Source organism: Saimiri boliviensis, chromosome 11 (genome assembly GCF_048565385.1).
Source record: "Saimiri boliviensis isolate mSaiBol1 chromosome 11, mSaiBol1.pri, whole genome shotgun sequence".
Classification (NCBI taxonomy): domain Eukaryota; kingdom Metazoa; phylum Chordata; class Mammalia; order Primates; family Cebidae; genus Saimiri; species Saimiri boliviensis.
In genome coordinates, this window is record NC_133459.1 from 25,281,410 (window position 1) to 25,293,646 (window position 12,237).

General features: G+C 53.8%; 1 protein-coding gene across 2 annotated transcripts; it reads left to right on the forward strand.

Moving 5' to 3' along the window:
- The first annotated feature begins 4,231 nt into the window (after positions 1-4,231).
- TRNP1 (TMF1 regulated nuclear protein 1) lies at positions 4,232-11,069 on the forward strand. Of its 2 annotated transcripts, none has more exons than XM_039474418.2 (2): positions 4,232-5,181; positions 10,259-11,069. In XM_039474418.2, exon 1 carries the CDS (start codon positions 4,342-4,344, stop codon positions 5,020-5,022), a length of 681 nt encoding a protein of 226 aa, XP_039330352.1. In that variant the 5' UTR covers positions 4,232-4,341; the 3' UTR covers positions 5,023-5,181; positions 10,259-11,069. The 2 variants fall into 2 exon arrangements, with proteins under 2 accessions (XP_039330352.1, XP_039330351.1); XM_039474417.2 differs by having other exon boundaries at positions 4,232-5,163.
- Positions 11,070-12,237: the final 1,168 nt, after the last annotated feature.

Consider the following 12,237-nt stretch of genomic DNA (forward strand, 5'->3'; position numbering starts at 1 on the left):
ACCACTGCACTCCAGCCTGAATGACAGAGTGAGACTGTCTCAAAACAAAACAAAACAAAACAAAACAAACAAACAAAAAAAAATTAGCTGGGCGTGGCGGCAGGTACTCAGGAGACTGAGGTAGGAGAATTGCTTGAACCCAGGAGGCAGAGGTTGCACTGAGCCAAGATTATGCCACTGCACTCTAGCCTGGGGTGGTAGAGCCAGACTCCTAAAAGCAATAAATGAATGAATGGAGAAGGGGACTTCTCCATTCTCAACAAGCTCTACCTTTGTTTTCTTTTTCTGTTTTTTCTTTTCTTTTGAAATGGGAGTCTCCCTCTGTCCCCGCGGCTGGAGTGCAGTGGCACAATCTCGGCTCGCTGCAACCTCTGCCTCCTGGGTTCAAGCAATTCTCCTGCCTCAGTCTCCTGAGTAGCTGGTACTACAGGCACATGCCACCACGCTTGGCTAATTGTTTCGTGTTTTCTTTCTTTTCTTCTTTTTTTTTTTTTTTTTGTGTGAGACGGAGTTTCGCTCTTGTTACCCAGGCTGGAGTGCAATGGCGCGATCTTGGCTCACCGCAACCTCCGTCTCCTGGGTTCAAGCAGTTCTCTTGCCTCAGCCTCCCGAGTAGCTGGGACTACAGGCGTGCGCCACCATGCCCAGCTAATTTTCGTATTTTTAGTAGAGATGGGTTTTCACCATGTTGACCACGATAGTCTCGATCTCTTGACCTCGTGATCCACCTGCCTCGGCCTCCCAAAGTGCTGGGATTATAGGCGTGAGCCACCGCGCCCGGCCTTGTTTCGTGTTTTTAGTAGAGACGGGGTTTCACTGTCTTGACCAGCCTGGTCTTGAACTCCTGACCTCATGATCCACCCTCCTAGGCCTCCCAAAATGTTGGGATTACAGGCGTCAGCCACTGCACCCAGCCTACCCTTGTGTTCTTTATCTTTTTCTTTTTTTTTTTTTTTTGAGATGGAGTCTCGCTCTGTTGCCAAGCTGGAATGCAGTGGCACAATCTTGGCTCACTGCAACCTCCACCTCCCGGGTTCAAGTGATTGTCCTGCCTCAGCCTCCCAAGTAGCTGGGACTACAGGCACTCACCACCATGCCCAGCTCATTTTTGTATTTTTAATAGAGACGGGATTTCGCCATGTTGGCCAGGATGGTCTCCATCTCTTGACTTTTCGATCTGCCCGTCTTGGCCTCCCAAAGTGCTGGGATTACAAGTGTGAGCCACTGAGCCCGGCCCCCTTGTGTTATTTTTCAATTCAAACAAATGTTTATTGAGTGCCTTATGGGGCCAGGCATTCTACTTGACTTCAGGGGATTCTAGTGATAAGCAAAAGCAGTCAAGGGGGAGAGACTATTAATAATTAAACAATAAACAAATACATATACATATGACTTGTGGGAAATACCACAGAGGATAGCAACAGGGAGCACTGTCTGAGAATAACAGGGAGGTAAGGAGTGACCATGGAGTGGGTCATGTCTGTGTTTGAATCCTTGCTTGGCCATTTACCTACTGTGTGACTTCGGACAAGCCTCTTCACTACTCTGGGATTTGGTTTCTCTTCAGGAAGAGGTTATCAATTGCCCCCTCTTAGGGGTGATATCTGGAGACAGAGAACATTCATTCCTCCAATAAATATATATTGCACACCAGGCCTGGTGGCTCACGCCTGTAATCCCAGGACTTTGGGAGGCCAAGGCAGAGGGATCATGAGGTCAGGAGATAGAGACTATCCTGGCTAACATGGCGATACCCCATCTCTACTAAAAATACAAAAAAAATTAGCCAGGCATGGTGGCACACACCTCGAATCCCAGCTACTCAGGAGGCTGAGGCAGAAAAATCTCCTGAACCCAGGAGGCAGAGGTTACAGTGAGCCGAGATCGTGCTATTGCACTCCAGCATGGGCGACAGAGTAAGACTCTGTCTCAAAAATAAATAAATAAATAAATAATAAAATAAAAACTATTTTCTCCACTCAGAGAAATTACTTGCCCAAGGTCATCCAGATGGGCAGCATGTGTGGGTTTTGAGCCCAGGTCTGACTGGTTCTCTGGATCTGGTCAGTGGTGGGGGCTGAGGGTAAGTCCTAGTCTTCTTCCCCTGAATCAGTCCCCCAGGAGTTGGGAGCAATGATCTGCCTCTCTGTCCATTTCCCCACCACCAGGATGATAGGGGGCTTCTGCCCTGAGAAAGATCTATCATTGCATGACACAAAAGAGACCATTCAAAGGGATGCCACCATTCAGCAGGGCACTCCTCCTTGCTGGGGCCAACCCCGGTATCTCCTGAGCCTCCCTCATCTTCACTGAGCCCCTCCAACTCTCTGAGTTCCCAAGCCCCTCACTGAACCTCCCTTCCCCTATGGGGAGCCTCTGCCAGCACCTTGGCACACACTCAGCCCCTTCCCCCCACTGAGCCCCAGCACAGTCGCTGAACAGCTCTTCTTCCCCTCACTGAGATTTCTCCTCTCTCTGAGTCATCGCCGCAAGCCCTCCTCTTTCCCTCACTGAGTCTCTACCACCCCTGGTCACTGAGTGCCCTGCCTCTGACTTCCTCCCTCCCCCAAGCCCTCCTCCCTTCCTCTTCACCATGCCTGGTGCCTCTCATCCACCTGCCCTCCTCTCCCAGCTCCTTCTGAGCTGCCTCTTTGGAGCCGAACTGTCTCGCTCACCCACGAGTCCCCATCACTCAGTCTCACTCAGTCTGACACCTGAAAGCACTTAGAGAGCATGTTTCCATTCGGGAGCTCTGTCATCATCCTGCACATCAGGCAAGCATGCCATCTGCCTCTTCAGGTTGCAGCAGTCACACTGGCCACAGCTTCCGCAGGTCTTCCTGAGCCCAGGGTCTGCTGCAGTCCTTCCCACTTGGGTTCAGAGCTGGTTTCTGGACCCCTGGGCCTTGCTCCCACCCACCACAGAGACTTCCCATCTCTGATGACACCTTCAAGTGGATGGAAACTGAGGCAGGCCTGTGGTGTCTGGGCCAGTGTTTGGTATGGCAGGATCATTTCTGTTGGGGGAAAAGTGGGCAGGGTTCTGTTCTATCATTTTGTCAGGGCCAGATGAGAATCGTCAGATAAAGTCCCACATAAGGAGCATCCCTCTACCAAGAGGACTAGACTCAGGTATCTGAGCCCCCAGATGGCATGAATGGCTGAGCTGGTGCATTTCTGTCCAGATTCAGGAATCTGGGTTCAGCCACCAGTCGGCAGTATGACATTTTTATTTATTTTTAAAGACAGAGTCTCGCTCTGTTGCCCAGACTGGAGTGCAGTGGCACAATCTCGGCTCACTGCAACCTCAGCCTTCTGAATTCAAGCAATTCTCCTTCCTCAGCCTGCCGACTAGCTGGAACTGCGGTGTGCACCACCACACCCAGCTAATTTTTTTGTATTTTCAGTAGAGACGGGGGTTTCACTGCGTTGGCCAAGCTGGTCTCGAGCTCCTGACCTTAGGTGATCCACCCGGCCTCCCAAAGTGCTAGGATGCCACCCCGCCGAGCCAATTTCCCAGTCTTTAAAAGGTCTAGGAACACCCGCTGGGAGGAGTTAAAAAAAAAAAAAAAAAGCGAGCAGCGGCAGGGAAAGAACTTTGCAAACCGTGGGGTCCAGGGCTCCTCTGTGGTGCCACCAAGGTTTGCAGGCTCAGCGGCAGCGGCAGCGCTGAGGTATTTGTTCTGCGAATGAAGGGCCCTACCTAGCGTGAAATCAGCCCAGCCAGATCCCCAACCCACCAGAACGGCAGTGGTCCCTCTTCGTTAACTCCAGTGAGTGGGGAGAAGTGGGTCCTGGCGAGCCCTGCGGCCCAGGAGAGACCAGGAGGAACTGATTCGGCCAAGGGTAGCATAAGGTGTGGGAGGAGCACTGCACGAGGAGTCAAGCCTCCTGGGTAACAGCCCAGGCTCTCTTCGCGCAGAGGCCTTAGGCAAGACCCCTCCCGCGGGTGGAGACCGGATTCCATGATTTTCTAAACACCGGTTACCAGAGCTTATGACCCTGAGGGGCCAAACCAGGGAATATGAGGTTCTCTTTGCAGCCAAAACTTGGGGAGAGGCGAACGGGGACCGGATGCCCTAGAGGGGCAAAATCCCTCTAAGGGTAGGACGTGAAGGGTTTGGGGAATGCCCTGACAGCGTAGCAGGGGAGGGGGCGGGTTCAGGGCGTGCCCGTCTCTGATTGGCTGCGCTGCCCGTCTCTCCGCCCCTTGTTCTATAAGATGCGCGGGCGGCGGCGGGCGCGGCCCTGGCGTAGGGGCTGCGGCCGAGTCTCGCACTTCAGGTGTGCGGTGCTCATCTTTCCTGCGCACCGACAGCCGCAGACCGCCGGGGGGCGGGGGATGCCGGGCTGCCGCATCAGCGCCTGCGGCCCGGGGGCCCAAGAAGGGACGGCAGAGCCAGGGTCGCCGCCGCCGCCCCGGGAGCCCATGCCATCCCCTCAGCCCCCGCCCCCAACTCCGACCTTGACCCTGACCCCGACCCCGGCTGAGTCCCCGCTGCTGCCAGACAGAGCCGGGACTTCGGCAGGCGCGGCCGAGGGCCAGGAGCTGCAGCGCTGGCGCCAGGGCGCTAGCGGGGGCGCGGGGATCGCCGGGCCCGGAGGGGGCTCTGGCGCGGCGGGGGCAGGAGGCCGCGCTCTGGAGCTGGCTGAGGCGCGGCGGCGGCTGCTGGAAGTGGAGGGCCGCCGGCGCTTGGTGTCGGAGCTGGAGAGCCGCGTGCTGCAGCTGCACCGCGTTTTCTTGGCGGCGGAGCTGCGCCTAGCGCACCGTGCGGAGAGCTTGAGCCGCCTGAGCGGCGGCGTGGCGCAGGCCGAGCTCTACCTGGCGGCGCACGGGTCGCGCCTGAAGAAGGGCCAGCGCCGGGGTCGCCGCGGCCGCCCCCCTGCGCTGCTGGCCTCCGCGCTCGGCCTGGGCGGCTGCGTGCCCTGGGGCACCGGGCGACTGCGGCGCGGCCACGGCCCGGAGCCCGACTCGCCCTTCCGCCGCAGCCCGCCCCGCGGTCCCGCCTCCCCGCAGCGCTGACCTCCACGCCCGGACCCCTGGCCACCCCGACAGGCCTCACCAAGGTGCCGACCGACCGACGATCGCGGATGCTGGCTGGATGGAAGATGAATCTGCAGGAAGAGACAGTGGGGGGCCAGGGGCACGGTAGAGGAGGCTGAGGTGCGCTCTTAGCGGCTGGTGCGTTCAAGGGTCAGGGCGTGTTGGGGGGCTGGTCCAGGGCCCCGGGGCTCCCTTCCCTGGAGCTGCCGGCTTCTGCTGGGTACCTAGTAAAGCTGCCACTTTCTGTTCCCGTCTCTCCCCGACCATCTGGGTAGTAAGGCGGTAGCATCAAGTCTCCATTATAAGAATCGGACTCGAGGGGGGCTCAGATCCCAGGAACGGGTTGGCAAACTTTGCCATTTGGAACCTGCGGCATGGATGCAGCAACCCCCATCCTCACCCCGGCTTGCGTTGCCTTTCCCAGACCCCTCAGGGCTGTGAGCAGTCTTGCCCTTGAGGCTGCTGCTTCCTGGCACCACCCAGCTCCATGCCTTCAGGAGGACAGAATAATGAGGCCCCAGGATGGAGTGGAGGCTGGCACAGGGCCGTACCACTGAATTCCGCTCTAGGCCTGCTTCCCATCTGGGGAGACAGAATCCCAGAGAGAGGTTTAGGATTTGTTCCCTTCATACTTGGGCCCTTCTGCTTCTAGAAGACAGCTTTTCTTATGCCCTCATGCAGCTTCGCTAAGACTATGGCCTGACTCAGATGACCAGGACAGGGTGTCTGGCACCTGCTCACCCAGGGATCCTTACATAGCAAAACCTAGAGACTTAGCTCCCAACGTGTCCCTAAGATGGCTAGGCCAGGGTGGAACCAGGTGATACCCTTTAACAGGCCCCAAGGGGACAGGTAATGACATCAGCTTCCAGAAAGGGGGGCCTTAAATGGCCAGATCTGAGATGAGATCTGCTTCTCTTACTGTCCAGATGCCCTTCAGCCTCCCATTCCTCTGTCCCCACTCAGCTGTGAGTGACCTGGTTACTGCATTGCTACTCACCAGCTGAGTTAATTGCACTCACTTGTCAGTCTGTGAAGTGGATCTCTTCACCTCCCAGAGGGGCTGTGATGGTGATAACACAGGGCAGAGGTCCTTCTTCTTACCCCCTAAATCATGGAAAGGTAATTTATTATTTTAACTTACACCTAGAAACAGGCACTGCTTTTGCTGATAGAGCCACACGCTAATTTAAAGTCCATCTTTTACAGAGTGAAGAGGGAATTTCTCTATGTCACAGGCCAGTGAGGGAAGAACCAAGGTCCCTGGCCTGTGTGTGTGTCCTTCCCACAGTACCTTGGGCAGGGGCTAGGGAGAGTTGGCTTCTGGATCCTGTCTGCTCTGTGACTGACAACAACTCTGGGCCTCTTTCCTCAGTCCCTTTCAGGGTCAGGATGTCGGAATGGAGTAAAGTGGGGAGGATGCTTTCTCCCACGGGAACCTGGGAGGGTCAGGTACACTCCTCTAACAGGCTGAGAATTGGGGCCCTTACCGGATCCTCCTTCATCAGCCCTTCTCCCAGGATAACAAACTTTTTGGCTGGTTTCTCAGCCAACAGCCAGGATTTCCTGAACCCTTTCTTAGCTGGGGAAGGGAGGTACTAGAGGGGGGTCTCAGAGCCTCTGACAAAGCTAGGGGACCCCAGGGAAGTAGTGAAGGGGGCAATGCTATCCTCTGATCTTTCCAGACAGGAAACATCTTCCAAAGGCACTTGAGTCATTTGGGGTCTAGAGGATTAGAGAGTACAGGACTTCTTGTAGGTGAGACAGGGAATTTAGCTCAGGCCTTGGTGCTGGGCTGCAGCGAGGACTGTTTATTTTCTGGGTTGCATGGGAGTGGGCACTTGGTCCAGAGAAGCTTTTAGCTAATGGTGTAAAGTGCTCGGTGCCATGAGTTTTGGCTTTCTCCAGGATTTATTTGTAATCAGCTTGTCCTGATTTGGGGTGGGGTGGGTGAGTAGAGAATTAGAGATGACACTGGCTAGTGTGTGTGTGTGTGTGTGTGTGTGTATGGGGGGGTAACTGGAGATTGGTCCTGGTGTCACAGGCAGCTCTGCCCCCTTCCTCCACTTCCAGATGTTCCACTGCTCCTCACCAAGCTTCCTGGCCAGGGCACAAACACACAGACTTGAACCCCAGCTCCTAGTTAGTGCTGTGTCCACTACCTCACAGGCAACAAACCAGAGGCACCTTTCCACACCTGCCTGACCCTCCAAGGCCCCCTCTAGAAACTCACCTGTCTGGCTCCATTCAGGCTGGGCGCAGTGGCTTGTAATCCCAGCACTTTGGGAGCCTAAGGTGGGTGGATCACAAGATCAGGAGATCCAGGCCATCCTGGCTAACATGGTAAAACTATTAAAAGTACAGAAAATTAGCTGGGTGTTGTGGCAGGCACCTGTAATCCCAGCTACTTGGGAGGCTGAGGCAGGAGAAACGCTTGAACCTGGGAGGTGGAGGTTACAGTGAGCCGAGATCGTGCCACTGCACTCCAGCCTGGGTGACTTTTAAGGAGGCCACAGCTGTGCCCATCACCGACTCCCTAGGGGCAGGAACCCTCTACTTTAAGGGCTTATGTCTCCCAGCCCTTTTCCTGGCAGCCTTTCCTGGCTGTCACCATCCCAGGGGACTCCTTGGGGGCTGAGAAGTTTGTTGGAGGCCAGCTCTAGCATGGGACGGAAGACTGACCCACCTTTTCTCCCCACATGACTTTCAGAACACTTTCTTGGTGGCCCCCAGCTCTGGAGAGTATAGGGATCTTGGGGGATATGTGAATTGAGGACACTGAAAGCCATCAGTGAATTTAGATCTCAGCAAAGGGAAATGAGGGGCACAGGAGCCTTTCCTCAGGATAGTGCTTAGGGCTGGGAGACTAGTTCAAGGTTCTAACCCGAGACCTGCCCCTACCTGGATAACCACGTGTATGGTGCCACCAGAGGGCAGTGTGGGGCTGATTTCTTGAGACAAGGGCGCGGCCTGGAGCAGATTTGGTACTTTATTGTTCCCACCCCGAATCGTCCCTTTCCCCGGTAGTCCGGGAGCTTCCCAAGACTTGAACTGTAGGAGTCTGGGAGAAAGAGCAGGGTAGTCGTGGTCGGCACGTTCCTAGAGCCGGAGTGTAGTTCTGGTGATGGCTTCCTGAGTAGGGTGAATTGGAGGCCACAGCAGTGCCCGTCTCTGACTCCCTAGGGGCAGGAACCCTCTTTGAAAAGGGAGCAAAGGACACCCCTTTGGCTGAGCTGAGCCTGGAACCCTAGAGAGGAAAGACTTCCAGGAAAGACGGGTAACCCTTTTTGGGGTCACCATCAGGATGAAAGACCTGAGTCATTTTGCATTCACGATTTGTTACACTAATTGATCGGAACCCAGGGTCCCACTGCCAGTGGTGGCCAAGGTTGCCTCTTAGAGATTAGGCTGGAGCAGGCTGGATGCAGTGGCTCATACCCGTAATCCCAGCACTTTGGGAGGCTCGGGCGGGCAGATCACAAGATCAGGAGTTCGAGGCAAGCCTGGCTAATATGGTGAAACCCCATCTCTACTAAAAATAGAAAAAAATTAGCTGGGCATGGTGACGCATGCCTGTAATCCCAGCTACTTGGGAGGCTGAGGCAGGAGAATTGCTTGAACATGGGATGCAGAGGTTGCAGTGAGCCTTTATTGTGCCACTGCACTCTAGCCTGGGTGACAGAGCAAGACGACGTCTTAAAAAAAAAGAGATTAGGCTGGAGCCACAGAACATGGTGAGGTGCTCCAAGCCTCAAGCTTGCAGCCACTCCCCTTCCCTAAGCCTGGCAGTGGGCTCCTCATGAACAAGTTAGGTGCCCAGGCTTCTCAGGGCTGAGGGAGAGGCTCCCTGTCATAAGAGCAGTGCAGGTGGAGGTATTTGGGAAAGCTTGGAGATCTCAACCTACTTCCCCCCACCATTAGTCCTTGACTGCACCCTGGCCCGGGGCAATGGGGGAAGGGAACCCTTGGTTCTGGAATAATATCTTAACCACCTCCTCTATGCCAGGCCCCTGAGCACTTTACACCCATTAATCTGTTCCAGTCCTTGCCACCACTCTGCAAAGTAAGGGTTATTATCCCCATTTCCACAGGTGAAGAAACAGGGAGGGCGGGTGACTTGCCCAAAGACACAGGAGCTGTAACTGGGGGATCCCTTAAACATTAGGCTATATGGTGATTCATTTATCAGGCTAAAGAGGGGTCCATTTAGGGGGATATCTGGGTTCCCACATTCAAGGCTGTGTATAGTGACTCCTGGTCCTTGGGTCTTGGAAGGGACATGAGATGCTGGAGGGGTGGCAGAAAGTGCCCCTCCCCTCAGAGTCTGGGCACACCCTAACCTGCTTGGGTTCTGGGGGGTGAGTCAGGCTGAGTCAGCATACCTGGCTTCTGACGAGGGTGGGCCAAGGATGCTCTGGGCTTAAGCCTCGCAAGGGCTTGCCTTGGAGAGGGCTGCCTCCTCTCCCTGCATATCTGGGCTGGAATGTTTGGTGTCAAGGAGAGCAAAGAGCTGGGATGGCAGAGGAGGAGGATGACACACTTCATGGTGGGGGCAAAAAGGCAACAAGACAGACCTGACATTTAGTCCTGGCCTGGAACTCCTCAACTGAGGGATCCTGAGCAATGCCTTCCCTTTGAGCCAGTTTCTTCTGATTTTTTTTTTTTTTTGTATTTTTTCTTTTTCTTTCTTTCTTTCTTTTCTTTTTTTTTTTTTTTCAAATCCGGATCTACAAGATGTTTTTGTATTTTTGAGGGGAGCTAGGAAATAGAAAACTTGAATATTAAATTAGAAGTCATACTAAGTACCTAGTATATGGTAGAGATCCATAAATGATGGAACCAACCTGCCCAGCCCTGGAGAGGCCACCAGGACAGAACTCTGGGCAGTGTGGGCTTCAGCTTCTCCAAAGCATCACCATATCAGGAATCCCTGGAATGGGCTCTGGGGAACTCCATAAGGGGAAAAGTGGAGGAGGGGCAGGCTTTTCATCCCAGGAACATTCCATTCTAACTGCTCAGGCTAGGGAATCCCAGCCAAGGACAAAGGCCCAAGGGAAACACTGCTTCCCCCAGGATCCCCATTCTATACTATTGCCTCCTGCTTCTTCTCTCCACAGTGGCCCTTCTTCAGGCAGATTTCAAGTTGAAGGGTTTGGGTGGGGCTGGGTGGCTGTGGGAAAGAGGTCATTAAAGCTCTTGGAATTATTCCTTCCAGCTCCTTCCAACTCCTCAGAGCCTCCACTCTATGGATCTGGACTCCTGGATTCGGCTTCCTCCCTGGGCACTTCAGGAAGACTTTGAGAATTGACCTTACACAACCCTGCGCCCTCCTTACAGGAGCCTCTCACTTCACCTTGGCAAGGGGCTGGGTTCTGGGGAACTGGCCGACACGGAATTTCTTCATGTACCCCACATTTGACTTTGGCTTACACTGCACAGTTGGAGATGTTGCTACAGGTCCCTGAGATGCAGTCAGATTACGTGTAGCAAGCATTGCCAATGGGAAACTCAAAATAATTTCTTTTATTTTTTTCCCTTTCCCCGACCCCATCCCAGGCCAAGAATTTCTTTTAGACATAGTCATCATTCCTAAACAATTCACAGCCCAGCAGGGGTCACCATTTTAGTAGACGCGCCGTTGCTTCAGAGTCTAAGGGTGAGGGAGGCCTGTTTGAGGGAAAACATTAGTTTGAAAAATCCCTGTTTCCTTCACCCACTGCCCTTGTTCTCTCCACGTGGAAGTGTACCTGTGGCCCCTCAGAAAGATAGTCTGTTGGCTCCTGCGGCGTAGGGTGAGGGACACACCTTTTTCTCAGGAAGAGGTGGTGGCACTGTAAAACATCTAGGCAATGTTTTAAAAGAAAAAAAGGAAGCACATTTACTCAAACATCCTGGTAATAGAGGGAAGAGGGGCACATTTACACAGCCCAGAACTTGTAGAATTCTGCCAAGTGAATGTATATTGAATTAGTCTTCTGCCTTATACATTCAGGAAGAATAAATTTCCATAATGAGAGGCAAATGAATGGGGTTTTGAGGTTTACTTTGCCAAGTGTCCTTGCTGTCTTTCCTCTGTGTCTGTTATGGCTATTTAAGTTGACAGTTCCTGGAGCAGCTTCTATTTTGTTTCATTTGGCAGTCTGGCCCTGTCAACTGACTTTGATTTGCAGACCCATTCTCCGTTGACCTGGCTCACAGCCACCTGCTCTTACCCACCTCCTCAGGAAGTCTTCCTCATTAAAGGATGTGATGAGGCAGCTCAGGGATGAGAATGCACATGTGAGACCGTGTGACACTGAGGGGGGTTGTGTGTTTTGGTGACAACATGGCAGTACGATGGCCTGTGGGGGTTGTGTGACTGTGTGTGACTGTGCTGGCGACCATGTGGACCTGTTTGTCAGTGTCTAAGCAGGAGATGCCATACTCAAACTAGGAAGTGTTTTAAAAATAGGCTATTCTGGCCTGGCCTGTGGCTCATGCCTGTAACCCCCACACTTTGGGAGGCCAATCCCCACACTTTGTAGCTTGAGCCCAGGAGTTCAAGACCAGTCTGGGAGATCCCTTATCTATAAAAATGAAAAAATTAGCCAGGTGGAGTGGCACATGCCTGCGGTCCCAGCTACTTGGGAGGGTGAGGTGGGAGGATTGCTTATAGCCCAGGAGGTCAAGGCTGCATTGAGCTGTGATTGTACCACTGTGCTCCAGCCTGGGTGACAGGGCAAGACCCTATCTCAAGAAATAAAACAAAAAGAGACTATTTCCAAAGGCATGGGCTGGGCTTAAGAAACTAACAAGGGGCTTGGTGTGGTGGCTCACGCCTGTAATCCCAGCACTTTGGGAGCCTGAGGTGAGCAGATCAACTGAGGTTAGGGGTTTGAGACCAGCGTGGCCAACATGACAAAACCCTGTCTCTACTAAAAATACAAAAATTAGCTGGGCTTGATGGTGCACGCCTGTAGTCCCAGCTACTCAGGAGGCTGAGGCAGGAGCATCGCTGGAACCTGGGAGGCAGAGGTTGCCGTGAGCTGAGATCATGTCACTGCATGCCAGACTGGGTGAGTGCCATCCCCCACACAAAAAAATACTAACAAGGGATGGTGCAGTTCTCTGGGGCCAGCAAGTGAGAAACCTTTACAACTTCTGAGTCTGAGGGTGAGGAGAGGTCACTGTGTGGAGTGGGGCCCCTGACAGGAA

Bases quoted from the DNA above. Each gene is read 5' to 3' on its own strand.
- TRNP1 (XM_039474418.2), top strand. From the start codon at position 4,342: ATGCCGGGCTGCCGCATCAGCGCCTGCGGCCCGGGGGCCCAAGAAGGG.